Source organism: Salmo salar, chromosome ssa08 (assembly GCF_905237065.1).
Source record: "Salmo salar chromosome ssa08, Ssal_v3.1, whole genome shotgun sequence".
NCBI classification, from domain to species: domain Eukaryota; kingdom Metazoa; phylum Chordata; class Actinopteri; order Salmoniformes; family Salmonidae; genus Salmo; species Salmo salar.
Window position 1 is genome coordinate 10279445 of NC_059449.1, and position 26234 is coordinate 10305678.

The 26234-nt window shown below is 45.8% G+C and overlaps 1 protein-coding gene across 14 annotated transcripts in view; it reads right to left on the reverse strand.

The window, feature by feature from the left end:
* Window positions 1-2323: 2323 nt before the first annotated feature.
* The window catches only part of LOC106610060 (teneurin-3), a 435054-nt gene continuing 411143 nt past the window's right edge, over window positions 2324-26234 (reverse strand). For all 14 annotated transcript variants that reach the window (XM_014209180.2, XM_014209182.2, XM_014209187.2 and 11 more), the window contains 13 exons: window positions 24120-24221; window positions 23764-23937; window positions 22910-23520; window positions 19201-19376; window positions 18052-18287; window positions 15758-16054; window positions 11849-12074; window positions 11299-11627; window positions 10671-11179; window positions 10119-10398; window positions 9700-9967; window positions 8995-9125; window positions 2324-7714 (listed from right to left, as the gene is read on the reverse strand). In XM_014209180.2, the coding sequence (XP_014064655.1) occupies window positions 6959-7714; window positions 8995-9125; window positions 9700-9967; window positions 10119-10398; window positions 10671-11179; window positions 11299-11627; window positions 11849-12074; window positions 15758-16054; window positions 18052-18287; window positions 19201-19376; window positions 22910-23520; window positions 23764-23937; window positions 24120-24221 (4095 nt within the window). In that variant the 3' untranslated portion in view covers window positions 2324-6958. The remainder of the gene's footprint in view (window positions 7715-8994; window positions 9126-9699; window positions 9968-10118; window positions 10399-10670; window positions 11180-11298; window positions 11628-11848; window positions 12075-15757; window positions 16055-18051; window positions 18288-19200; window positions 19377-22909; window positions 23521-23763; window positions 23938-24119; window positions 24222-26234) is intronic.

Sequence of the window (26234 nt, forward strand, 5' to 3'; positions counted from 1 at the left end):
AACAAAAAGGTGCTATCTAGAACCCAAAAGGGTTTTTCAGCTGTCCCCATAGAGAACCCTTTTTGGTTGCAGGTAGAACCCTTTTGGGTTCCATGTAGAACCATTTCCACAGAGGGTTCTACATGGATCCCAAAAGGGTTCTACCTGAAACCAAAAATGGTTTTCCTATGAGGACAGCCGAATAACCTTTTTTCTAAAAGTGTATGATTGATCCAAGGCATCTTCACCTATCAGGGCTACACAGCTCAGGATCCCGTTCAGTAGCCAGACGTTGTCGAACGTTGCAGATAGATAGACCACAAATAGAGCCGCCGGGATTCCTTTCATTCTACACGTCAGAGAGGCATATTTGCTCAACATAACGTTTTTCTATCTGAACGTTTCAAAACGCTCCATCCTGCTGAATGCATCCCAGGCTCTCCGCAGGCTGTTGTTTGTCCTGGGAACTAACTTCCTCAGTGAATGTTACTGGTCAGCTGGAGAATGCACACACACCAGGGGCCTCATTTATAAAACGTTTGTATGTGCATTTGTTTAGGATTAGGTGGAGATCACGCATATAAATAGACACTGCTCAATTGCTTTAAAATACGTAATCTTTGCCCATCTTCAGTTCATCTGCACAAATGGAAAAATACTTGACAGGTGAAAACAATATGGTGGAAGCTCATCATTAGGCTGGCTTTCACCTGCTCAGTTTTTTGTTTTTCAAAATCAGTGCCGGTAAAGCAGGAGATTACTTTTTAGGCAATCTCTGTTATTCTTTTTTGTATGGTCATTAGTGCAGTATACATGACTCCAATTTTAGCTTCAACACACCGGCAAATTGATAAAACCGAAAAAGTTTGTGTTGATTTATTGGCACATTGAACCATATTGCACGCTGTAAGTTTAACAACTCAGTGGATAGTGCTACACATGTTACGTCCATTCGGATTTCGGCCATCTTTATGCACTTTCGCCAGTATGTCTGTGTCTCAGTGGTACCACCAACACTAGAAAGACATTATGTGCAACCAACAGTAGATTATATAACACCTATGAACATATACACTCAGTGGTCAGTTTATTAGGTACATCATCCCGTTCTTGAAAATGTTTCGCTCCTACAAACAGAGTCATGTGGCCGTCCTGTCGGCAGCAGTCCTGTGGGCGAAAACTGCTTGTTGATGAGAGGTTGAAGGAGAATGGCACGAATCGTGTAAGCTAACAGGCGGGCCACAAACAGGCAAATACTGTAACGGTGCGGTACAACAGTGGTGGGCAGAACGGCATCTCGGAACGCACAACTCGTCGGTCCTTGTCTCGGATGGGCTATTGCAGGAGACGACCAGACCGGGTTCCACTCAGATCAGCTAAAAACAAGAAGAAGCGGCTCTGTGGGCACGCGGTCACCGACCCTGCACAATTGAGGAGTGGAAATACATTACCTGGTCCTACAAAATCCCTGTTCCTGTTGTGTCATGCAAAGTCAGGATTTGGCGCAAGCAGCATGAGTCTATGGGCCTTATCCTGCCTGGTGTCAATGGTACAGGCTGGTGGTGTTATGGTGTGGGAAAGGTTTTCCCGGCACACGTTAGGTCCCTTGATACCAATTGAGCAATGTTTGAACGCCACACCTTGAAGAATCCATGCCCCGAAGAATTCAGGCTGTTCTGAAGGCAAAAGGGTTACTATATGGGTGTACCTAATAAACTGTATGTATATTCCATGTTCTGAGTGAGTATGTTAAAATAAAACACACACAGTGTATCCCAAGCCCTTATAATGTAACCAATGAACAGGTCAGATACACTAGGCTTTTTTTATTTCTATGGCCATACCTTTATGTATTATGTTTACGCTATCCTACATGAATTCTCTTTTTGAAAGCATCTTTCAAAGAGGTATAATCATCAAGCAGGTGAGAGGAGATGAGGGATTTCGATCTTCCTTCAATATATACATTAAAACACAGGTGGATAGACTGATCCGGTCGGCCCATCACGTTCGGTAATAGGGATGGCGATTATGGAGCAAGCATTTGCATCTGTTGAATTAAAATGGACTTCACAGTGGATCTGCTAGCAGGTACTAAAAGCAAACATGGGGATTAGAGTGGGATAGGTGTGTGTGTATGCATGATACGGACTGACTGACTGACTGACTGACTGTGTGTGTGTGTGTGTGTGTGTGTGTGTGTGTGTGTGTGTGTGTGTGTGTGTGTGTGTGTGTGTGTGTGTGTGTGTGTGTGTGTGTGTGTGTGTGTGTGTGTGTGTGTGTGTGTGTGTGTGTGTGTCGATCCAATACGTTGAGAGTAAATAAAGAGCAGTTCAAGCCGAGCTTCAGAAACCTTTACAGTATGACATGTTTATTGTTATCATGATTGATCTCTGTTGGATCTTTAACATCTGGGACATAAAAGGGATTGCATCCCGGGAAATGACCTTTTGGAGCTTACATTAAAATTGCACTTTAATTGCACTCTAAAACAGCAATGTTTGTTTATATAAAAACAATATCATTATGATGAAACTTTCACGGAGGATGTAGATTGAAAAAAATGAACAAATCTCTAAATAAATTAAAAAGATATGTTGTACCTTCTTTACAAAGAGAGGACTGACTGACACGTTACAATTAAGATTACTTTTCGCCCGTCTGTTTCATTTTCAGAGAAAGAAAATAAATGACAAAATACATAGAAAAATCTTTATCAAATTCCCTCAATCGCCAAACCCAAAACATCAGCTAACCTGTGACTCTGGACAACAGGGTCTTAACAAAAATAAAAATACATATTTTCTTTGCTCAAATTCCCAGCTAACACACAACCACCACACAACGTTGTCTCAACTTTGCAGTGTTTGCTGTCCCTTCAGATCTGTAAACTGTGTGACATCGCTAAACAGACGTGTGTTTTTTTGTGATAGGGTGAGAGGTGGCTGTGGTGGTGCTAGTGGTGACATCACTATAGTCATCATTCTCCTTCTTTATCACTTATAAAAACAAAATGGCGGTAATATAATATTTATAACGACGCTGGCGCACAACTCAGCGTTACGGTCAGCAGTGGTCCCAATCCCATGAGCCTCTCCTTCTAAAGTCAGGAAGTTCTTTGAGAAAGGAAATTCCTCTACCTAATCACCGTCTTCAGACAAAGTGGAAGGTAGGTATGATGCCTTTAGAGACACTGATCTAAGGCCAGTTTTGTGTTTTACCCCCTAATGGTTAAGTAGGATTGGAGTTGGAGGCTGATCCTAGATCTGTGCCTAAGGGGAAGCTTCTACCCAGAGGACAGACATTAAGGTCTATGACCTGGCATCGACCAGCACTTTAAGGTTATTGTATGGACTAAGCATTAAGCAATAACGCTGTTACATTGTAGTGCAATATAATACAGAAGCATTTAATCATGTAGACATGTAAATGTCTGTTTTAACATGGATGAGAAACAATGACTGACGGATGGATGGCCGTTTTACTTTGTAAGCATGCAAACAATACCCAGAACACACTGCTTCCTGCATGTTTGTGGGATGACCCCTTTTTCAACCCCGAAACACCATATGCTCCCCTCCTTCTAGCACTTGTGTCCCCGCTCGAATAGGAGTCTAACACATTGTTAGACTGCAACATTCTACTTAGTAAAACAGAACAGCACTAAAAGTGTGTGTTTGTCTAATTTGTGGGAAGTGTTATTTTGAGAGATCAGCCAAGTCAAAAGGAAAACTTAGTATGTTGAGTCTTAAGCCACTGTATGTGGCTGGGCTACTGCACTTTCGGCTGACGATGGGGGAGAGGGGGGCATCATAGTAGCAATGTGATACAGCAGGGGTAGGATCAACTAAGATTCCCCCTGCAGAATAAATGGCACATGGTACAGACCAAGACCAACCAATAACACCAGAGAAAATCTGACAACAAATTAGTAAAACCAACACGCAAACAACCTGGGAGTATAAATCCTTCCACCTTCTGTCAACCTTGTCACACACATGAATAGAAAAATAAGCTAGGCAATACAATTCAATGATTGATATATATATATATATATATATATATATATATATATATATATATATATATATATATATATATATATATATTGAAAAAAATCATAATGCAAAAAACAATACTTTCTCATTCGTCAAGTCTTTTTTTACAATCTGTTTACAAAAGAAACAGATTTGAACCACTGTATGGGGCGGTCACATTGACTGAAAAAGCAACAGGGAAACACGAGAAACATTTGAGAACGGGTGTTGTAATCTTCTGTTTGGGTAGCAGGTTGACGCTTATTTTCATGAGTCTTGTCCTAGAGGCAGAACTGAGCGATTTACCCTTAGGCCAGCTGGAAAGTCAAAGTTGGCTATAATTGGAAAAATCCATGAAAACTAAAATTAGCTTTTTGGTCTTAATTCAAGGATAGGATTAGGCATTAGGGTTAGTAGTATGGTTAAGGTTAGTGTTAATGTTATGACTTTATGGCTGTGCCAGCTAGTGACCACTCTGCAGAGCTGCCTCCAGAACAACATTCATGATGAAAAACGCTAATCTGCGTTTGGGTATGGCTCCTGGGGATGTAGAGTTCGTGTGACTGGCAAAGTTTCCTCAAGTGTGGTTCAGATCATCACAACAACAAAAATCTTTGAAATGGTCATAGTTTGGTGTTAAAAAACATTTCTTTCTCTTTCTGTGGGTGAATATGTGTGTTATCCAGCCCCGGGAAGAGAGATGAGTAGGGAGTAGGGAGAGTTAGTTCATAGTGCTGATGTCATCTTCATCGCCCTGGCAACTCCTTTACACTACACTCACTAGCCATTTAGGTTATGTCGGAAAAATTAGCCAGAGTGCACATAGTGCCGTTTCTAGGCTTTCCCCAGGTTTATTCTCTCTCTCTTTTCCCCTCCGGAACTCGAGCTAAACTCTGCCCCTTTGCTCTATCTAATGAACCGTTTGATGTGATTGTGTTTGTAAGATCTGGCTTTCAAGCCATGTTTAGGATAAAAAGTAAAGTCGGAGGAATACATTTACGAGCATGATGTTAAATGGTCCCTTGGATTATGGTGGTGTTGTATCTGTTCAAGTCAAGAGGCTCGTATTTGGTTCTGTTCAGTTCTCACTGCTGCAGCCCTATCTGTGCTCTCTGTGCTGGTACAAGGAACATGAGTTCAGCTCTTCCTAACGTAGGTAGAGAAAGAGCAAAGAGCTATGGTGGTTAGGACTGGAAAAGTCTGGAAACGATCCCAAAATTACCAGGTTTTTCATAAATCTCGATTGGACGAATCTTCCAATTGGAATTTCTGGAAAACCTGGGAATTTTGGGAACGTTTTTGGAATTTTCCCTCCTTAATAGTGATTATGAGAAGCCTTCACGCTTGAGCTGAGCAGAGATCTAAGAAACAGCCTGGTTTTGTTATAGGAAAGGCAGAAATTATATTTACGTACGACAACCAAGGTGTTTTGTTTTCAAACCCTCTAGCTTCCTTGTGTCCTACTTAAAAGGACTTAAGGTTCAAAGGCTATTTCCACAAGGTAGGATATACTACCATACCGCACAGCCAAACTATTCTCCTGCTCTTGATAGTAGTAATGTAGTATTTCCTAAGATAAATGGTTGTCTGACTGACATCGACCATTCAACGGACACTTTTCTAATAAAAAATATAAGTGCCAAAACAAAACGTGGTTCGTCTCAGATATCAGGGAATCTGATCAATGAAGGCAAGAAACTGTAAAACCCAAACCCGAATATTCTCAATGCAGAAATCAATAATACAGTAGGGTTGATTTTTTAAAATGTTATTTCAATAAGCATTACCATGAATTATAATAGGATAAAATATTGAAAACTTAATGAAGAGTATAAACAGTAATGCATGACGAAGGAAAAAAAAAATCGTAATATTTTTTACAATTTTATTTTTTATGTATAAACACTGTACATAAATTACTTTCTCTAAGAGGCTAATATTGATGTACGGATAAGTGTGGAATTTTTCATCTTAATAAAAAAATCCATAAAGATAATGTCTCACATTGTTTTTCAAAAGATTGGTTGGATATGATTCTTTCATTTCATTTAATTGATTAACTTCATACATACACACACATTGTCTCCATTGTATACACACACACACACACACACGCACGCACACACGCACGCACAGACAGACAGACAGACAGACAGACAGACAGACAGACAGACAGACAGACAGACAGACAGACAGACAGACAGACAGACAGACAGACAGACAACCTCCCGATTCCCAAAACGTCCCACTTTGATCTAGTATTGGTAAAGAAGTCACTTGGTGGGAGCTGTTTTGTCCCTTTTAGAAAGAAAAGCAGAACAAGCAAGTGGTTTCAACAAGTGGTTTTAACTGTCGTGTTACCACCATTGGAGACCCATGGTCCTACTGCGAACAACAACACTACCCTTTTCAGTACGCAAAGGTCAAAGGTCAGTCGTCAGGATGTAGAATCAGATTATAGACGTTGTCCTTTGTAAGAAACCAGAAGGCTTTTTTTTCTATTAGTCCAGACGTGTTGTAGTGGTATGCGTATGTAAACACATTTCTTCTTTCTTTTTAAAATATTTTTTCCGAAAGCAAATTCTGTAAGTCTATTTAAAAAACCCAAACTTTTCTTTCCTTTCACAAACTGAGAGTTTTGACTTTTTTTCTCTCTTTTCAAGAGAGTCCACAGTCCATTCAACGCTGTATAGCACGGGACAAACATCTGCGTCAGTTGGAGCCGTTTTGTTTGATTTTCAGGCCCCACAGTGGTAGTATTAGGTTTAGTTCAGTTTGAGATATTTCTACATTTTACTGTTTGTTTCAGCTAGTCGGCGCTAAACACAGCACTAGCCTGGACCCTCCCCTTTTTTAGAGAAAAGAGGGGAGGCAAGGGAGGTTTGGGTGGAGGATTTGGAGGGGGTGGTCTCTTTGGCGGCCAGTGCCGAGGATTCTGTCTGTTACCTCTTCCCTATTTCGCTCTGCCTGAGGAACTGGATGTTGTTAGCGGAGTCTGCTAGCTCGGGGTACTGCTCTATGGAGAGGACGTAGTACCCGTCGTAGCCCAGCACCTTCCCTCCGCTCAGCAGCTGCCTCTTCTCCCCCTCCGTCCACAGCCTCACCCCCTCCTCCCCCTCCCTCACCCGTTGTTGCTCCCTGGACCAGGCGCTCGCCAACGCCTTCTGCCTGGCCTGCTCCAGCACACGCGCCTTCTCCTCGTCCAGAGTCATGCCGTAGCGCACGTGGAGCGCCAGAGCGCCGTACTGCAGCTCCACGTCGGCGAAGCGCCGAGTTCTGCCGTTCACCACGGTGGTGGACTGGGACACAGTCACGTTGACTCCGTTCTCCAGCGACTTCCTCCCGCTTGTCAGCCTCAGCGCTCCCAGGTCGCTCTCCGGAAGGCTGGTCTTGATGAAGTAGTGCGTGTCGCGTCCCTCCACAGTGAAGTGTAGGTCCTCCAGGTAGAACGCATTGTTGAGGACGGCGGCGACCTTGATGCAGTCCTCGTTGGCGATATTCAGAGCGTTGGTGACCACACGGCCCTGCGTTACCGCCAACATAACACCCTTACCGATCAGCGACTTGGCGGTGGCGAACCACAGCCAGGGTTTCTCCCGGTTGGAGCGTCGGCGGCTCAGCTGGATCTCCGGCATCCTCTCGAAGGACAGGAAAGCCTTGGCTTGCCGGGTCACTTCCTGTTGCACCCCCGAGATGGACTGATGGGAGGAGTCAGAGAAGGGGGAGAAGAGAGGGAGGAGAGAGAGGAGAGAAAAGTCTAAGTTACACAGATATCAAATCCGAACTCTCTCTCCTTGTCATGGACAGATATAACTGAAACGTTTATAGGTTTGCTCTAGCCTTAGTACGTAAAGCCTATTGTGTTTCTTTACCCACTGGGCGCACTGTGGTTAAATCCACGTTGTTTCCATGTCATTTCAATGAAATTACGTTGAATCAACATAGAATAGATGTTGTAATTGACGTCTGTGACCGGTGGGTGACTATTCCCCTAGTACTGTGTTATCGCGATAAAAACTCAATTATTCTCCAAAAAACGAGGGACAATATGAAACCAAATCGCAGATTGATATGGTGAAGAAGTGTCCCAGCTTCAGTCATTCAAAGGTTCCCTTTCTTCTAGAAATGTCCTATTTATATGGAGACAAAACACGGAATATTGTTTTAGCAAGAAAAAGATCACAGGGAAAACTTTGTTTGTTTGTCATGAGAAAAAACCCAACTACAACAACAGCAAAAAAGTAGTTTTTTAGATCAATGCTTAGTTAAAAAAAAAAATATATATATGGTATTGTTGGGTTTGTGAGGAGCAACAGCACAGCTTGTTAATTTCACACAGAGAGAAGAAGAAGAAGCGACAGTCATGGCAACGTAGTTAAACCAATAAGGGACTCATTTGCACTTCAAATACGTGTGTAAAATGACTTTTTTTAAAGACAAACCGGAGGATAATTCAGCTGCGGTATAATTGGTGTGTGTGTGTGCAATTTCTCTGTACTTTGTAGCCGTGGGTAAACTGTGGACCACCCTGAACGTTGTTTGTCTCTTCTTCACTGGCGGTGCGTCATAACAAGCTAAATCAACACGGTGGGTTGGTTGGTCTTCCAGCCAGCTGTGCTGTGAGATTGTGGTCATAGTTTCAGTTCCTCAGTACAACCACAGTACGGAAATGAGAGTGGAGATAGCTAGCTAAGGTTAATAAACTGCAGAGAGAGGTGGAGGGATATGACAGTAGAGATAGGGTAAATAAACTAGACTAGAGGGAGGGAGGCGGAGGGATACGTCATACCGGAAGGTTGTAATAAACCAGAATGAGGCGGCGGGATAAGACAGTGGAGATAGAGGGTAAATTAACCCCAGAGAGAGGCAGATAGTACGATATTGGCGATATAGAGTAAATAAGCGGAAGGGAGGGAGGAAGGGATAGGGGAGGATGGAGGGGTGGAGGGAGGTAGGAAGGCGGAGGGATACTACATACCGGCAGGTCGTCCCAGAGCTGGCTCTTCTTCATCTCCAGGGACGGCTGTGTGAGGTCGAACTTGGGGATGGGGAACCCGGGGATTGCGTTGTGAAGGTGGAACCCAAACGTCACCAGCCAGATATTGACATCTGTAACCATGGAAAAGTGAATTACATTGTGACCATGAGAGAATAGACCACTGAGGGAAATGATGTCCCAATGTTTCAGATTAGGATAGGACAAACTGGATTGTCCCGAGGGGAAAATAGTCATTTCGAGTCATACCTTTCATGTTTAGCCAGAACTATTATTATGTGGAAAGGGTAACTGCTGAAAACAATAGCAATATCATTGTGATGCATAGCAATGAGGTAATATGCACCGCTAGACAATTACTAAAGTTCACAGCCATAAAATATTCATACTAACAGGCTATTCACAATAGACTGTTTATCTATGGTCATCATGCAATGCCAACATGTCCCTACTGTATTGCCATAACAGGCCTTACTGTTCTACAGAGCAAGGTACCAGACATATATAATTGTATCTGCTTACCTAAGCTATAGGGAGTAAATCAGAGTGCATTAAAGGTCGCATCACAGTCTCTTATCTGTGATGTACTCCATTGGTGACATACTCGTTCTTCTATGAACCATCTAGAAGGTTTACGTCTTACATAAGCTATTAGCAGTCAACTAGAGTGAATTCACCGTCTCCCACCTGTGACGTACTCCTTGACCTTGTGAACTTTGCTGACAGGGTTGTTGTTCCGGAACATGTACAGGTTGAACGGTGCCGGGTCTTTCCCAACTCTCGTCCACGTCCCGATGTCTGGGGTGGTCCAGCGCCCCGCCGGGATGTCATAGTCCCGGTCGCCGAAATGCAGCAGGCGCGTCAGGGGGTCGTAGAGACCCCCGTGGAAGCCGATCACCAGGACAAAGTCGGGGTTGGAGTCAAAGTAGACCTCGCCGTAGGCCGTGTACTGCACCTAGAAAATAATCATGAAATACAATGAATATCTAACACCTCGCTGGATATGTAGATTTAGACTAGCTTTTATTGGACATAAAATCCAACTAACAACACATAGAGGATCGGGGACTGTACATGAGGCCTTTCCAACTGGTCTGAAACCTTACCTGCTTCAAAAGAAGCCCATTACTACTGAACACTGCTAGAGGGGTTCCGGTGTTGTCACAGGCAATATAGAACTCCTCTCCGCTACTGATCTCCATGGCGAAGAGGTGTCCCTGCAGGTCGTAGTAGAGAGATGTGATCTCTGAGCTGCTGTGGTTGTAGACGTGAGTGATCCTGGTCGGGTAGTTCAGGTCTGCATAGAAGAACTGCAGGTGCTGGCCCAGGCTGGTTCTGGAGGCCACACGGCGGCCCAACCCATCGTAGCGGTACTGGATGGTCCAACTGTTGGGGGAAGGGAGGGAGAGAGAGAGGGAGAGGGAAAGAGAGAGAGGGAGAGGGAGAGAGATTTTACAATTAGGAAACATTACAGAGTGTTAATAGCAGTGAATTATTTGAAACAATTTACACATTTACAAGAATTATCATCAAACAACACAATACAAATGAAATACACCCCCCCCCGCAAAAAAACGTCAGTGGTCCAAGTTTGGGTGTATGTTTACAGTGGGGTATGGATGGTACAGTCAGGTAAGGTCACCAATCGTCCAACTAACCTGTTGCCTTTGCTGTAGACGCGTTCTAGAAGGCCCTTGGAGTTGTACTCAAAGATCTCAGCTCCTCTCTGTCTCAGGAACCCGTCATCGTCCAACCGGTACTGGACGTCCCCGAGCCGCGTGATGCGGTCTCGGAGGTCGTAGCGCAGCGGGGTGAGCCGGGCGCTGTTACCCGGGTTGAGCAGGTGGAGGTTGCCGTTCAGGTCGTAGTTGTAGCGCCACATCATCTTCTCGTTGAGGTAGACCGTCTGGAGCTGACCGTCCACGTCGTACTCGTAACCATACTTGGTCGTGTTGGCGAACGGTCCGATCTTGATCTCGCGTTTGGTCACCCGGCCCATGTTGTCATACTGGATGGTGATCCAGTACATGAGGGATCTGAAGATCTCATACTGGATCTCCTTGATCCGTCCGTGGACGTCGAAGTGCTTGGTGTAGGTCATGACGGCCGTGGAGATGATCTGGTTGATGTCGTAGTAGATCACACCGAACTTTCCGAATTGTTCCACCTTCAAATCAAATTAAACGTGAATTAAAGTGCATTTAAATCACAAACACACTTTCAGTAAAATAATGAAATGTGAGAAAAGGTTTTTAAAAGGTATTAGACGTGACTGAAGAACCTCACCTTCCCGGAGATGTCGTCAAACTGGTAGAGGTCGATGGGCAGCGGAGTCTCGTTGATGACAGCCTGCATGCTGGTGACCCGGAAGCTGTTGTCGTAGGTATAATCAAAGCGTGCGTTCACCATGCCGTCCTCACTGAACCGGAAAATCTGCCGGTCCACCAACGGTCCAATCTGCCGGTACCGGATGGAACAGATGAACCCTTCACTCTGGAGGTTCACCGTCTTCAGCACACCGGCTGTCTCATCGTAGGTGAAGCTAACCCTCGTAGAATCATACAAGATCTCCGCCATTTTGTTCTGTCTTCGGTACTTGTAGAGAATTCTACGACCTGTTGATATAGAAGTGGGTGGTTATTCTGTGTAGAACACCAACATAAATTCCTAGCAATATTTGTTGAATGGCAATACAGTTTTAGGGAAGTTTTCTTAAAGTTTCTGAAAATGTTATTTTTTGTGATTAAAAAAAAAAGTACTTGATGACAGACGAGACAAAGACGTTAGACACACTCAACACATAACACAACCATAACAGTTCTGAAAGTTGTCTGACCTGTCCCAAGGTGGGCCACTCTGAGGAGCTGTCCGTCTTCGCTGTAGTCGACGGTGACCGAGGCGTTGCTCTCCGGGGGGTTGTAAATGTTGCGATAGTAGCCCAGGGAGCGGATGGTCTGCATGGTGTGACGGGCCACCGAAGGCATGGTGACAGCAGACAGGCGGTCCGACAGGTCGTAGTCAAAGATGTACTGACGCTGGCTGTGGAGCAGGAGCACCATGGACTGGAGGGAGGAGGACGGAGATGGAGGGAGGAGGAAAGGAGAGGAAAAGGAGGGTGGAGATGGGAGGAAAGGAGGAGGGGGAGTGATGGGAGGAAAGGAAGAGCGCGAGAGAGAGAGGAACAATTAACGGCACAATTAATTCACTCTAATGTACATTCTAAATTCAAATGGAGCGCTAAACCAGGTATTAACATTCCATTTCCTGAAAGATTTTCTCTCTTTTAATTGAGTTGTCCTTAACCTCCCTCCTTCTTCCCTCCTTCCTTCCGTCCCTCCCTACCTCTCAGTATCTAAACGCAGAACTCTGTTAAATGCACTCCACTGCATTAATTCTACAGTGTTCTGTGATTATTGGCCTTTGCTGGCACTCTCCTTTCTTCTCCTCCCGTGTGTGTGTGTGTGTGTGTGTGTGTGTGTGTGTGTGTGTGTGTGTGTGTTGTGTATGTGTAGAGTAGGGTCTACCTACTAATCTAATAGATGTAGGCACCAGCGGAAGTCACAATCACTTAGCCAAACAGCAGGTAATTAGCTACTTTGCATAGCGGCGGGGGGAGAGTGGAAGTGGATGACTACATCTGAAATGGCACCCTGTTCCCTATGTAGTGCAATACTTTTGACCAGGGCCCATGGGGCTGTGGCTAAAAGTACTGCACTACATAGGTGAATCAGCTGCCATTTGGGACGCAGTCGTTATGCTCGTTAGCGGACGGTTGGTCGTAATTTCAACAACAACATTTTTTTACTGAAGAATGAGGCCCATAAGTAAGAAGGAGGAAGGTACGGCTCAGAATAGATGAGCAGAGTGCACCTTAGTGAGTCAATAACAACAACAACAACACTCCAGTCCCTCCAGGATTCAGATATGCATCTTTGTCTGCCTCAGTGCCTTAATGTGTGTGTGTATTGTGTGTGTGCGTGTACGCGGTGGTCTCTCTCTCTCTCTACAGAGGGAGTCTGCCTGGAGGATCCTTCACCTTGTCTGTCATACCTGGACAGACATTAACACAAGCTCCCCAGGCACTGTGTTCGTGTCCCTGTGTATGTTTGTCTGTCTTTTTCTCTGTATGTGTGTGTGTGAGTGTGTATGTGTGTGTGTGTGTGTGTGGCTACTGTGGCAACATATGTTTGGCCGGGGATATTTCTCTTGCTGGTCACTCTACCAGAGCTCTTGGCTGGCAGGTAACCACCGGGTGGGAGGGTGGGTGGGTGGGTGGGTGTGTTGTTTTGTGTGTTTGTGTGCAGGCAGCCAGACGACGACGACCGGGTGGGAGGGAAGGTGTTGGGGGAAACCATACATATTTAATGAGCGAACAGACAAAGGCACGCACACACTTTTCAGCCCTGTTTCAAACTTATACTGAACTGAAATATAAACAATTTCAAAGATTTTACTGAGTTACAGTTCATAAGGAAATCAGTCAATTGAAATAAAATCATTAGGCCCTAATCTATGGATTTCACATGACTGGGAATACAGATCTGCATCTGTTGGCCACAGATACCTTAAAAAAGGTAGGGGTGTGGATCAGAAAACCAGTCAGTATCTGGTGTGACCACCATTTGCCTCATGCAGTGAGACACATCTCCTTCGTATAGAGTTGATCAAGCTGTTGATTGTGGCCTGTGGAATGTTGTCCCACTCCTCTTCAATGGCTGTGCGAAGTTGCTGGATATTGGCGGGAAGTTGAACACGCTGTCGTACATGTCGATCCAGCGCATCCCAAACATGCTCAATGGGTGACATGTCTGGTGAGTATGCAGGCCATGGAAGAACTGGGACATTTTCAGCTTCCAGGAATTGTCCACAGTTCCTTGCGACTTGGGGCCGTGCATCATCATGCTGAAACATGAGGTGATGGCGGTGGATGAATGGCACGACAATGGGTCTCAGGATCTCGTCACGGTATCGATTGATAAAATGCAATTGTATTCATTGTGTCTAGTTTATGCCTGCCCATTCCATAACCCCACCGCCACCATGGGCCACTCTGACATCAGCAAACCGATCGCCCATACACGTGGTCGGCATTTGTGAGGCCGGTTGGACGTACTGCCAAATTCTCTAAAACGACGTTAGAGGAGGCTTATGGTGGAGAAATGAACATTCAATTCCCTGGCAACAGCTCTGGTGGCTATCCCTGCAGTCAGCATGGCAATTGCACGCTCCCTCAAAACTTAAGACATCTGTGGCATTGTGTTGTGGGACAACATTTCTGGGATCTTTTATTTCAGCTGATGAAACATGGGACCAACACTTTACATGTTGTGTTTATATTTTTTGTTCAGTGTAGTTTATTTGTCATTATGTAAACGTAACCTCTGTGATCGTCTCTACAGTTTGTCCTGGAAGTGAGAACGGAGAAAAGTTTCTGCTACTCTGGGGAATCAGCTTGGGATCTCTATCTCTCTCTGTCCCACCCACCCACCCACCCACCCTCTCTCTCTCTCTCTCTGTTCCACCCTCTATCACTCGCTCTATTTCTTCTCTCTCTCTCTGTTCTCTCTGTGTTGTGTCCCTGTGGCCTCCCCGTGCTGTCTAAACCCCGGCTCCAGCCTCCTCCACTCCCCTGGGTCTCGTTTCCAGAACTCTGGTCTTCACTAGTCCCTCTTAAGCCATCGCTCTGTACACTAACATCCACAAACAATGTCCGTTTTATCTCCCTGCTGTTGCTCTTTCTCTCTCTCTCTCCCTCTCTCTCTCCCCTCCCTCTCTTTGTCTCTCTCTCTATATATCCCTTACTACCTAAAGGGAATATGGTCCTTTTATAGTCTGTGCAGATTCCCTTGTATATTTTTCAAAGCATCTTTTCGGTTTTGACACTCATAGCTTTCAAGGGGGCCTTCAATTACGTTTGTGGCTTTTTTTTTTTTTTCACTGTTTTCATCTTCAGAAAATAACCTTGTGTTTTTTGTGCTGACAATGAAAATAGACGACTATCCACTAATCCTTTTGTCACAGGAGACGCGCCGGTCTCTACAGATTTGAACAGCTCGTCCATGGGTAGAGAGGGACAGAAAGTGGTTGTGTTTGTGTGTGTGGGTGTATGGGTAAAGCTGACTGGGCGTGCATAGGGGAGAATCACAGTATACTTAGCACCTGACGCTGTAATGCCAGGGTGTAGGAACACTGATGCTTTAGCACACAGCGGAGCGGAGTTTAACGGTGACATTGTGACAGTAAACAAGCGGCGCTGCGTATGACATTGACCATACCGGTTCAGCTACTCACCAAAACACTAGTTGGAATGCAATAGATCGGTGATGCAAGTGCATTCACACTAAGTCATCAAGTACTTGTTCACAATGTTTTTGCATTGTCAATATGGGGTGTTTGCTGGTGTTGCTGATCATGGCACCAGAGTGTGTGTGTATGCGTGTGTGGGTGTGGGTTTTCAACTGGCAGCATGTTTTCTGAGAAAAAAAATATAAAAGACTGTAAAAACACCAGGAAATCAGCTCCAAGTGATTTTAATTGAAGAAATCTGTTCCCAAGTATTCCCACGCATAATAGAGATATATGTGATTGTATACAAATGTAAGCAAGGTTTGAAATGATTATGTTTTAGTCAAACATTAGATCTGTTTGGGCTTCTTGCGGTCAATTTGCAGTCTACAAATGATGTCCCGGCCCCTCTGACCATCCGGTTCAGAATCTAGTTGATGATCCCTAGTCTAGTTCCTACCTTATCCAGGTATGTATAACTCCAGGTCTTTCCATCGGCGAACACTCGGGACACAATCCTCCCTTGACCATCGTACTCCACCCTCTCTGTGGTGGGACCCCTCTGTAGGCTGGTCACCTGCCCCGTGCTGGAGTAGGTAAGGTTGACTGACAGCAGCTTACTGCTGGGGACCCACAGAGTAGGGTGGCCCTGGGTGTCATATACGATCTTCAGCAGGAACTTCCTGTGATCGTCGTAGATCTTTTCTGTCCGGAGAGTTCGGTCGTAATCCACCGAGAGAAGGTTTCTGCCATTCACCTTCAGAGAAAAGAAGAAGGACAGTTTTAACTTACATATTTTAAAAATCCAATAAAAAGGTTTGCAGTCTAAGGAGTAATGTTTATTAACAATACATTATTTTGACTTTATTTAGATTCGGACAGATTGCTGAACTTTTAAAACAAAAATCTAACAAACACACAGGAGAAATTAGGAAACTGTGAACTGAACCGGCTTTCAAAGTAAATTCCCGACACAAAACCGCTATTTATCGCCTCGCAATGACCCCGCTGTTTGTTTAAACCGCTGTTTACCGTGATCGATTCTCAAGAGCGACACTAAATTCATTGAAGGGATTTTTAGCATTCGATTAGCCGTTATTGTGAAGGGACTTTCATTAAAGTGAGAGACTGGCTGGCGTGTATTCAAACTCTTTGCTTTTGACTGCTTTCATAAATTACCCCCCCTAGGAATTTAGCGAGGTGGAGAGACAGAGAGAATGAGAAAGAGAGAGAAAGAAAAAGAGAGAACCAGAATGACCGAGAAAGAGAGCAAGAGAGAGAATAAGAATAATATTGTGGTGGTAACCATGCAGTCTCTCTCTCAGCCTAGTGGGAGCTGAGACTCATTTGAAGATGACAGGGGCCTTCGGAATGCCGCCGAGACACACCGAGACACACCGAGACACTAGCCAACAGAACGTGACCCCCGCCTCAATTTATTCCCCCATAAGAAAGCATGTCACTTCCTGCTGGGATGGATGCCATGGGGACACCCACCTAGCCTACATGCCCACACCCCCATCAGGTTTTCATGTTGCCAGCAAAATGAAGGAACGAGAAAAAAAACGAGAGAAAAAAACAGCAGAGGATAGATGTCAATATGGCCTTCATGTTTTTTGTTGTTGTAAGCGAAGGCCCCTGATTCCTCCTGGACATTCTTCAGTAATGAGACGAGGAGGCTGAGATCCAGACAGAAATAAGATGCGTCCCAAATGCCACCCTACTCTCTATATAGTGCACATACAGTGTCCCTATGGGTCTTGGTCAAAAGTAGTGCACTGTATAGGGAATAGGGTGCCATTTGTGACATAGTCTTTGGAGAGAGAGAGGAAGACAGACACTGGAAGGAGGAGTGGTTAATACCTTGGAGACCGGCCCTCTTCTCTGACAGAGGGAGCGGCTCAGAATATGCAACCCCACCAATAGATGTAGCAGGAAGTGTGTGTGTGTGTGTGTGTGTGTCGTTGTGTGTCCCATTCGTTTTAGTTCACATACAGGAGGCATCAGATATGGGAATTAGGGAATGAACCTTTGAGGACTCAGCGGGAAAACCAAAGTAAACCTTTTCCTTTTGTTGGATAGATGGTAATGACTTTCAGATATTGTCTTTGATGTTGGTGGAGACAAAACATTCCGACAATAAAGCATCGTCGTCCCTCGCTAACCGCTGACAAACTGTCACTAATTTGAGCCGTTTAGAAGGTGATAACGAGGAGACGGAAACGTTGACAATGAACCGAAGACTGTTTGATATGGAAAATAGTCTCAATCCCTTTTCAGTGGTTAAATCCATATCGTAGTTGGCAACAAACCGCGACCAAGACCCGTCCTATATTGTAGCCTATGTCTGAATCATCTCGTGGTAAAAACGAGAAGGAAGTGGCAGCCAAAGATCTGACTAAATCACCTCCAAGGGAAGAGAGTGAAACCCCAACTGTTAGAATCCACATATGAAACCCCTAGACAGGTAGTAATGATGTTTTAACCAGCTATGCCTGTTGGGAAGTGTTTGAAAGGTGCCAAGCTCTCACAGCAAAAATGTTTTTAAAGAAAGCCCCAACCTCCACATCTGCCTACAAAACAAAATGGCAGCTCCTCAGCCTTATGCCTAACTCTAAATCAAGACCAAATTCCTCATTTACCTCTTCATATATTTTGATGATATAGCTAATTGACTTTGCAGCTTAAACAAAACAATCCAAATAAAATGGCCACCACTCTCCTCTTCCTCCCGCCATCATCCTCCCTTCTCACCCTGAGCTTCCTTCCGAACACGATGACTTTCCCCCGGGTCTGCTCTTTGCGGAAGCGCCACTCCACCAGGTTCTGCCCGTTCTCCCCGGGCAGCGTCATGTTCCTCCGTGCCACCGTGGGGTTGGCAGCGCCCGCCAGGATGTGGGGCTCCGTCTGGTAGTGTGTGTCCATCCCGTTGGCATAGATCACCCTCAGAGAGTGGTCGTAGCCCACCTGGTAGCTGTTCCTTAGTTGGTCTGTGGTGGAGAGAAAGAAAGAAAGTCGAAAATGTTTTAGTTCGAGTCCTGAATGCTGATTGGCTGACAGCCGTGGTATATCAGACCGTATACCGTGGGGACAACATTTTTAATCCTATAATTACGTTGGTAACCAGTTTATAATAGCAACAAGGCACCTCGGGGGTTTGTGGTACATTGCCAACGTACCACAACTAAGGGCTGTATCCAGGTACTCCACGTTGCGTCGTGCGTAAGAACAGCACTTGGAATATTGTGGAATATTGGTCATATACCAAACCACCTCGGGCCTTATTGCTTAAATAAGCAACATCTGATTTCAGATTTGAGAACCCCATTCTCCCCTTCTGTTACATAAAGGATGGAAGATTCCTATGTTGGGCCTGCATTGATAGAACCCTTCAAGGTTCCTCTCCTCTCCTCTCCTCTCCTCTCCTCTCCTCTCCTCTCCTCTCCTCTCCTCTCCTCTCCTCTCCTCTCCTCTCCTCTCCTCTCCTCTCCTCTCCTCTCCTCTGTCTACAAACAGACAGTTACTGTTGTATGATTAAGTATATTGATCTCTGAGCTGTCTTTATTTTATGACCTCTTTAATAATGAAAGGGGATCAGGGATTAATGCCCATTGAGTAATTGGTGAAGTCATTAGTATTGTGTTGACGTTTGACTAATCAATGCTTTTGGTTATCAATGTGGTGCATTAATATTCATGACTGGTACTCACAACGTTGAGACACACAGATATGTGTAAACACACACACACACACACACACACACACACACACACACACACACACACACACACACACACACACACACACACACACACACACACACACACACACACACACACACACACACACACACACACACACACACACACACGCACACACACACACCTCCCCACCTCTACTTACCCTGGACCAGTGTGTAGAAGGAGTCGATGGAGGAGAGGTTAGTGGTGATGCTGACGTCCTCGTCGCGGCCGGACGTCTCAATGTCCACCGTGATGGCCCCGGTCATGTCCCCGTGCAGGTTGGTCACCACCCCCGTAGGGAACGTCACGTTGGTTAGACGACCCTCACTGTCATAACTGGAGGGAATGGAGATAGATAGAAAGAAAGAAAGGGGAAGAAGAGAAAGAGAGAGGGAGAGAGAGAGGAGAGAAGACAGAGAGAGGAGAGAAGACAGAGAGAGGGAGAGAGAGAGAGGAGAGAAGACAGAGAGAGGGAGAGAGAGAGAGGAGAGAAGACAGAGAGAGGAGAGAAGACAGAGAGAGGAGAGAAGACAGAGAGAGGGAGAGAGAGAGAGGAGAGAAGACAGAGAGAGGGAGAGAGAGAGAGGAGAGAAGACAGAGAGAGGGAGAGAAGAGAGAAGACAGAGAGAGAGGAGAGAAGATAGAGAGAAGGAGAGAGAGAGGAGAGAAGACAGAGAGAGGGAGAGTGAGAGAGAGAGAGGAGAGAAGACAGAGAGAGGGAGAGAAAGGAGAGAAGACAGAGAGAGGGAGAGAGGGGAGAAGACAGAGAGAGGGGAGAAGACAGAGGGAGAGTGAGAGAGAGGGGAGACAGAGGGAGAGAGAGGGGAGAAAAATAGGAAAATAAAGTTGTATGGAATTGTTTTAAGAATGTCATACCAAGAAGAATTTAGCTATTTGATTTTGAATTTTAAGACCTCTTGAAGTATCCCAAAAAAAAAATATTTGTATCTTTACTGCTATTATCCCATACAAACACATTGAATAACAGATTCACTACATGGAACAACAGATAGTCCCACCAAAAATATCAAAAGGAAGTTTGTTTTGAAGTGTCTCTCCTATATCTGAGAGATATAAGAAAGATCAGGTATTCTTTATTTTATTTTTTTACATGTATTTAAGGATACAGTCAGACACTGTAGAACTGTAGTCAACGACTTCCTCTGGCATTGTGATGTTGAATAGAGAGTTAGCAGGTAGCAGGTTGAGGGGACGATGTATGAATGGCTGCTGGTTTTTATGAGGGGATAGGGGTCAGGGTTTGGGTTCAGACTCAGAGGCAGTCTTTTTGACAAGGGCTCTGTGGTAAAGGTTTGGGGCTATGGGAGCTGTAGTATGGTGGAACACACTGCAAAGAGAACAACCTGCCTGGCTAGCTGACTAGGGTCTTTGCTGTCCCATATGGCTGGGAGTCTATTTTGGTACCTGGAGGGAGTGTCAGTGTGTGTGTGTGTGTGTGTGTGTGTGTGTGTGTGTGTGTGTGTGTGTGTGTGTGTGTGTGTGTGTGTGTGTGTGTGTGTGTGTGTGTGTGTGTGTGTGTGTGTGTGTGTGTGTGTGTGTGTGTGTGTGTGTGTGTGTGTGTGTGTGAGCTAGCCTACTATCACATTTAGAGAGAGATGTAGTGACAGCCCAGTGTCTGCTGGTGTATGTCTGCTCTGGGAGTAACAAGCACTTTGTGACTCTCTGTCTCACACTCTTCTCTTTCTCCTCTCTCTGTTCTCCCACTCTCTCCTTCCCTCTCTCCCTCCATATTTCCATATTTCCTCCATGGTGACAGTGGGTGTGGCTCCCAGATGAGCTCCCCTCCAAGCATGACACACACAGACACACACACAGACACACACACACACACACACACACAGACACACACACACACACACACACACACACACACACACACACACACACACACACACACACACACACACACACACACACACACACACACACACACACACACACACACACACACGTACGTGTTGGAACGTGGTGCAAGTACAGTGCAAGGTGAAACGGAACCGCAAGTTTTCTATGAAGATTTCCCCTGAGTTGTGTGGCGTGTGTGTGTATGTGAGTATGTGTGTATGTGAGTGTGTGTGTATGTGAGTGTATGTGAGTGTGTGTGTGTGTGTATGTGTGTGTGTGACAGGGTTTTGCTGAGCAGGCATTGTTCAGCCCCTGCCTTACTGATAGTGATCAGATGAAAGGGCAGAAAATATGTCTGCTGGGTCTATAGTATACACACAACCAATCACTAGAAGATAGGATGATGTAGGACATCTTCATGTTGTCAGAGTTAGGACTTAAGGGACAAGGGACACTCACAAAAAGGGGGACACTGACACTTCCTTACACAGTCTTAGAGGACAACATAGGGAGAGAGCAGCTTTCTGAAACACAACCAGTTGGGCAGTCAGTTTTGAGTCAGATTGTCAGTCAGTCAGATTGTCAGTCAGTCAGATAGTCAGTCAGTCAGTCAGTCAGATAGTCAGTCAGATAGTCAGATAGTCAGTCAGATAGTCAGATAGTCAGTCAGTCAGATAGTCAGTCAGTCAGATAGTCAGTCAGTCAGATAGTCAGTCAGTCAGATAGTCAGTCAGTCAGTCAGATAGTCAGTCAGATAGTCAGTCAGATAGTCAGTCAGTCAGATAGTCAGTCAGTCAGATAGTCAGTCAGTCAGATAGTCAGTCAGTCAGATAGTCAGTCAGATAGTCAGTCAGTCAGATAGTCAGTCAGATAGTCAGTCAGTCAGATAGTCAGTCAGTCAGATAGTCAGTCAGTCAGATAGTCAGATAGTCAGTCAGTCAGATAGTCAGTCAGTCAGATAGTCAGTCAGTCAGATAGTCAGTCAGTCAGATAGTCAGTCAGATAGTCAGTCAGTCAGATAGTCAGTCAGTCAGATAGTCAGTCAGTCTATCAGTCAGATAGTCAGTCAGTCAGATAGTCAGTCAGTCAGATAGTCAAAAATGTCAGATAGTCAGTCAGTCTATCAGTCAGATAGTCAGTCCGTCAGATAGTCAGTCAGATAGTCAGTCAGATAGTCAGTCAGTCAGTCAGTCAGATAGTCAGTCAGTTTGTCAGTCAGATAATCAGCCAGATAATCAGCCAGATAGTCAGTCAGTCAGATAGACTGACTATCTGACATTTTGACTATCTGACGGACTGACTATCGACTGATAGACGACTATCTGACATTTTGACTATCAGTCAGATAGTCAGTCAGTCAGATAGTCAGTCAGATAGTCAGTCAGTCTATCAGTCAGATAGTCAGTCAGATAGTCAGTCAGTTAGTCAGTCAGATAGTCAGTCAGATAGTCTATCAGTCAGTCAGTCAGATAGTCAGTCAGTCAGTCAGTCAGATAGTCAGTCAGTTTGTCAGTCAGATAATCAGCCAGATAATCAGCCAGATAGTCAGTCAGTCAGATAGACTGACTATCTGACATTTTTGACTATCTGACGGACTGACTATCTGACTGATAGACTGACTATCTGACATTTTTGACTATCAGTCAGATAGTCAGTCCGTCAGATAGTCAAAAATGTCAGATAGTCAGTCTATCAGTCTGATAGTCAGTCAGATAGTCAGTCAGATAGTCAGTCAGTCTATCAGTCAGATAGTCAGTCAGATAGTCAGTCAGTCAGATAGTCAGTCAGATAGTCAGTCAGTCTATCAGTCAGATAGTCAGTCAGATAGTCAGTCAGTCAGATAGTCAGTCAGTCAGATAGTCAGATAGTCAGTCAGTCCGATAGTCAGTCAGTCAGATAGTCAGTCAGTCAGATAGTCAGTCAGTTTGTCAGTCAGATAATCAGCCAGATAATCAGCCAGTCAGTCAGGAAGAGGTCTTTGCTGGTCAGTAAGTCCCACTTACTCATAGAAGGTGGTCCATCCTATCTGTATGGTCTTGGTGGCGAGCAGCCCACTGTTGCCGTGGTAGGTGAACAGCACCAGCTCTTGTCCCTGGGCCGTCAGTGTCTTCAACCCGCCATTGGTCCCGATTGTCAGCCAGATCACCTGGTTGTCCGGGGCAACGATCCGCACCGGCATCCGGTTGGGGTCGCGGCGGATCCTCAAGGTGTTGCCACTACTATCCGTCACCGCTGTAACGTCCTCCTCGTTGCTATAGCTGAAGTTGTACTTGTAGTCACCGGTGACGAGAGACATGGTGAACTGGTGGGTTCCGTTGGAATCAAACACGTAGAGCTCCTGGGACGACGGCGAGGCCACCTCGAAGGAGCCCGGGCCGGAAACGGCGGAGCCCGACGGCGGTTGGTTGCGGCGGACGGCGCGGATGCGGATGTTGCCCAGGTCGGCCACGTAGAGCGTACCGTCGGGCGAGACGACAAGCGAGGAGGGCGAGTTGAGGCGGGCGTCTTTGGCGTAGCCGTCGCCCGTCTGGTAGCAGTCGCAGTTGGCGTCGTTCTTGCAGTCGCAGTCGGACAGAGCTCCGGCCAAGGGTGTGATCTCGCCGTCCGTGGACACCTACATGTACATGTAAAGTTGAATCACTTAGCAGATGCTCTAATCCACAGCCACTTACAATCGGTGCAACGAGGGTAAAAACAATGACATAACAATCATTGAAAGATATTGAAAATAGGCGCCGTCTGCAAAAGCAGTGCCAGCAAGAACGACAAATACAACAGTACGTTGTTCTTGCTCTTTTTCCCCCCTTCGTTTGCGTCTCATGACATATTATTGTACTATATTACAATACTATATCACCTGGCGGATGCGGTGTATCTTCTTCTCATCCGTCTCGGCGATGTAGAGCACGCCACTGTAGGAGAGGGCGATGGCAGCAGCTCCCTCCAGCATGGTCTGCACTGCCCGCTTGCCCAGCGTGTATTCTATACCTGGCACCTGGCAGTGCATGGGACGTCCCGCCACGATGCGCACCTGTTGGGACACAGCAACAACGCAAGTCAAAGAGGTGACCGGTATCTTGACGAAGGCTTATTCAGCCCCAATGTGTCGGTGCATCCTATTTCGCCTTACCCATCATGCATTGTTCCCACTACCAGCATGAACCTATTTGTGTATGTAATAGAAGTGCTCCTATGTGGGAGTGTGATGGTCACCTGTCTGTTCTCAGTGATCTGCAGCACCACATTGTTGTCCAGGACATAGATGGAATTATCCATGGGGTTGATGGCCAGGGCTGTGGGCCACTCCAGACGAACCTACAGCAGAGCAGAGATTAGATTCGATTTATTAGGATCCTCATTATCCGACGCCAAGGGAGACAGCTAGCCTTACTGTGGTCCGACACATAACCAAAAAGACATGACAGACCCCAAAAACACTGAACATTTTACATCCACTTAAAGGAGAAGAAAAAGAAATCAACAGAGTTCTGTAAAGATGACAGAAACAAACAAATCAACACAGAACAGATGAGATGTGAGTCTAGTGCTGCTTTGCACCCCCCCCCCCCCCCTCTCTGAGCGTCTGGCTGTGACACTGATGAAGAAAGATCCTTTACTTTTCAGGACTTATACATTGTGTGCTTCGCTCTGATTCAATTTAAATCATCCACCGGGTCATTTATTACATTTTAAAACAAACACACACACACACACACACACACAGGTGCGCACACACACACACATGCAGGCCCACACTCACTTACGCATGCACACACGCGCGCACACACACGCGCGCACACCCCGACACACACTCTGCGAAATGATGCGCTCCCTCATCGCCTGAGGGAAGCAACTCTCTGCTGGCAAAACAAAGAGGAGAGAGAAAGAGAGACGTAAATGTTCAAGTTTTATTGTCTAAACGAGACTTCTCTCTCTCATCCTCTTTCCATCTCCCGGTGGAGGAGCGGGGTACGCTGGCGGACAAAATGTGATGGTAAAGATGATATGAAGAGAACACACACACACACACACACACATACTCCAGCCCCCCAGCCCGACCCCAGCCCCCAAAACACACACACTTCTGCACCATTAGTGTTGTAGAGCTCCGGGCACAGCGGTAGTTAGGGACCTGTCGTCTTCGCCCCACCCCCGACCCTGAGTGACCTGGCAGGTTAAGCGCCTCAGCAGAGGACCATTAAACGCTAATGACGCTTTTAGCCTTCAGCTCGACCACATGAAAGCGCTTCCTTGCCAGTTACAGACCATGCATTATACATGGCTAAAGCTGCACTATAAAGAGCCACTATTTGGGCACTTGGTACCATGCAGTGACTGGAAGACAGACTGTGTTTCTTCCTTCGCCTCTCAAAGTGCTACAAATACTTAACCCCTGCTTTTCCCCCTGTGGAAATGGAAGTGGAGGAAAATGAAATGACAACAGAGCGTTCCTGTCTATTCAGATGCCCAAACACATCAGTTGGTTGCCACTGCAGCGCACAGCGGAGTTCAATCGTCAACTTCTCAACATAGCTCCTGGAGAGAGAGAGCTGGAGAGAGAGAGTTGGAGAGAGAGAGCTGGAGAGAGAGAGCTGGAGAGAGAGAGCTGGAGAGAGAGAGCTGGAGAGAGAGTTGGAAAGAGAGAGTTGGAGAGAGAGAGCTGGAGAGAGCTGAGAACTGAGAGAGAGTTGGAGAGAGAGCTGGAGAGAGAGAGCTGGAGAGAGAGCGAGAGTTGGAGAGAGAGCTGGAGAGAGAGCTGGAGAGAGAGAGTTGGAGAGAGAGAGCTGGAGAGAGCTGAGAGAATTATTAGAGAGCTGGAGAGAGAGAGTTGGAGAGACAGAGTTGGAGAGAGTTGGAGAGAGAGAGCTGGAGAGAGAGAGTTGGAGAGAGAGCTGGAGAGAGAGCTGGAGAGAGAGAGCTGGAGAGAGAGAGCTGGAGAGAGAGAGCTGGAGAGAGAGAGCTGGAGAGAGAGAGTTGGAGAGAGAGAGCTGGAGAGAGAGAGTTGGAGAGAGAGAGCTGGAGAGAGAGAGAGTGGTATAGCCTTGAAAGCACTGAGGATTTGGAGGGGAGTACAGTAATGTGTATGGGAACATTTTATTTCATACCCCCGCCATGTTGAGGTGACAGTGGTTGGAAGTTGCAGTGTAATGCGTGGATGTGTTTCTGCTGCCTGTTTAAACTGACACAGAGCTGTCTTCGGTTTGTTTTGCTCCACTGAGTCCCAGGCTGCTTCCTGAATGGTGCACTATGTAGGGAATAAGGTGCCATTTGAGACGCAGACAAACTTCTTCTCCCTCCATGGCTGGCTGCGCTACACTGTGTCTCTTC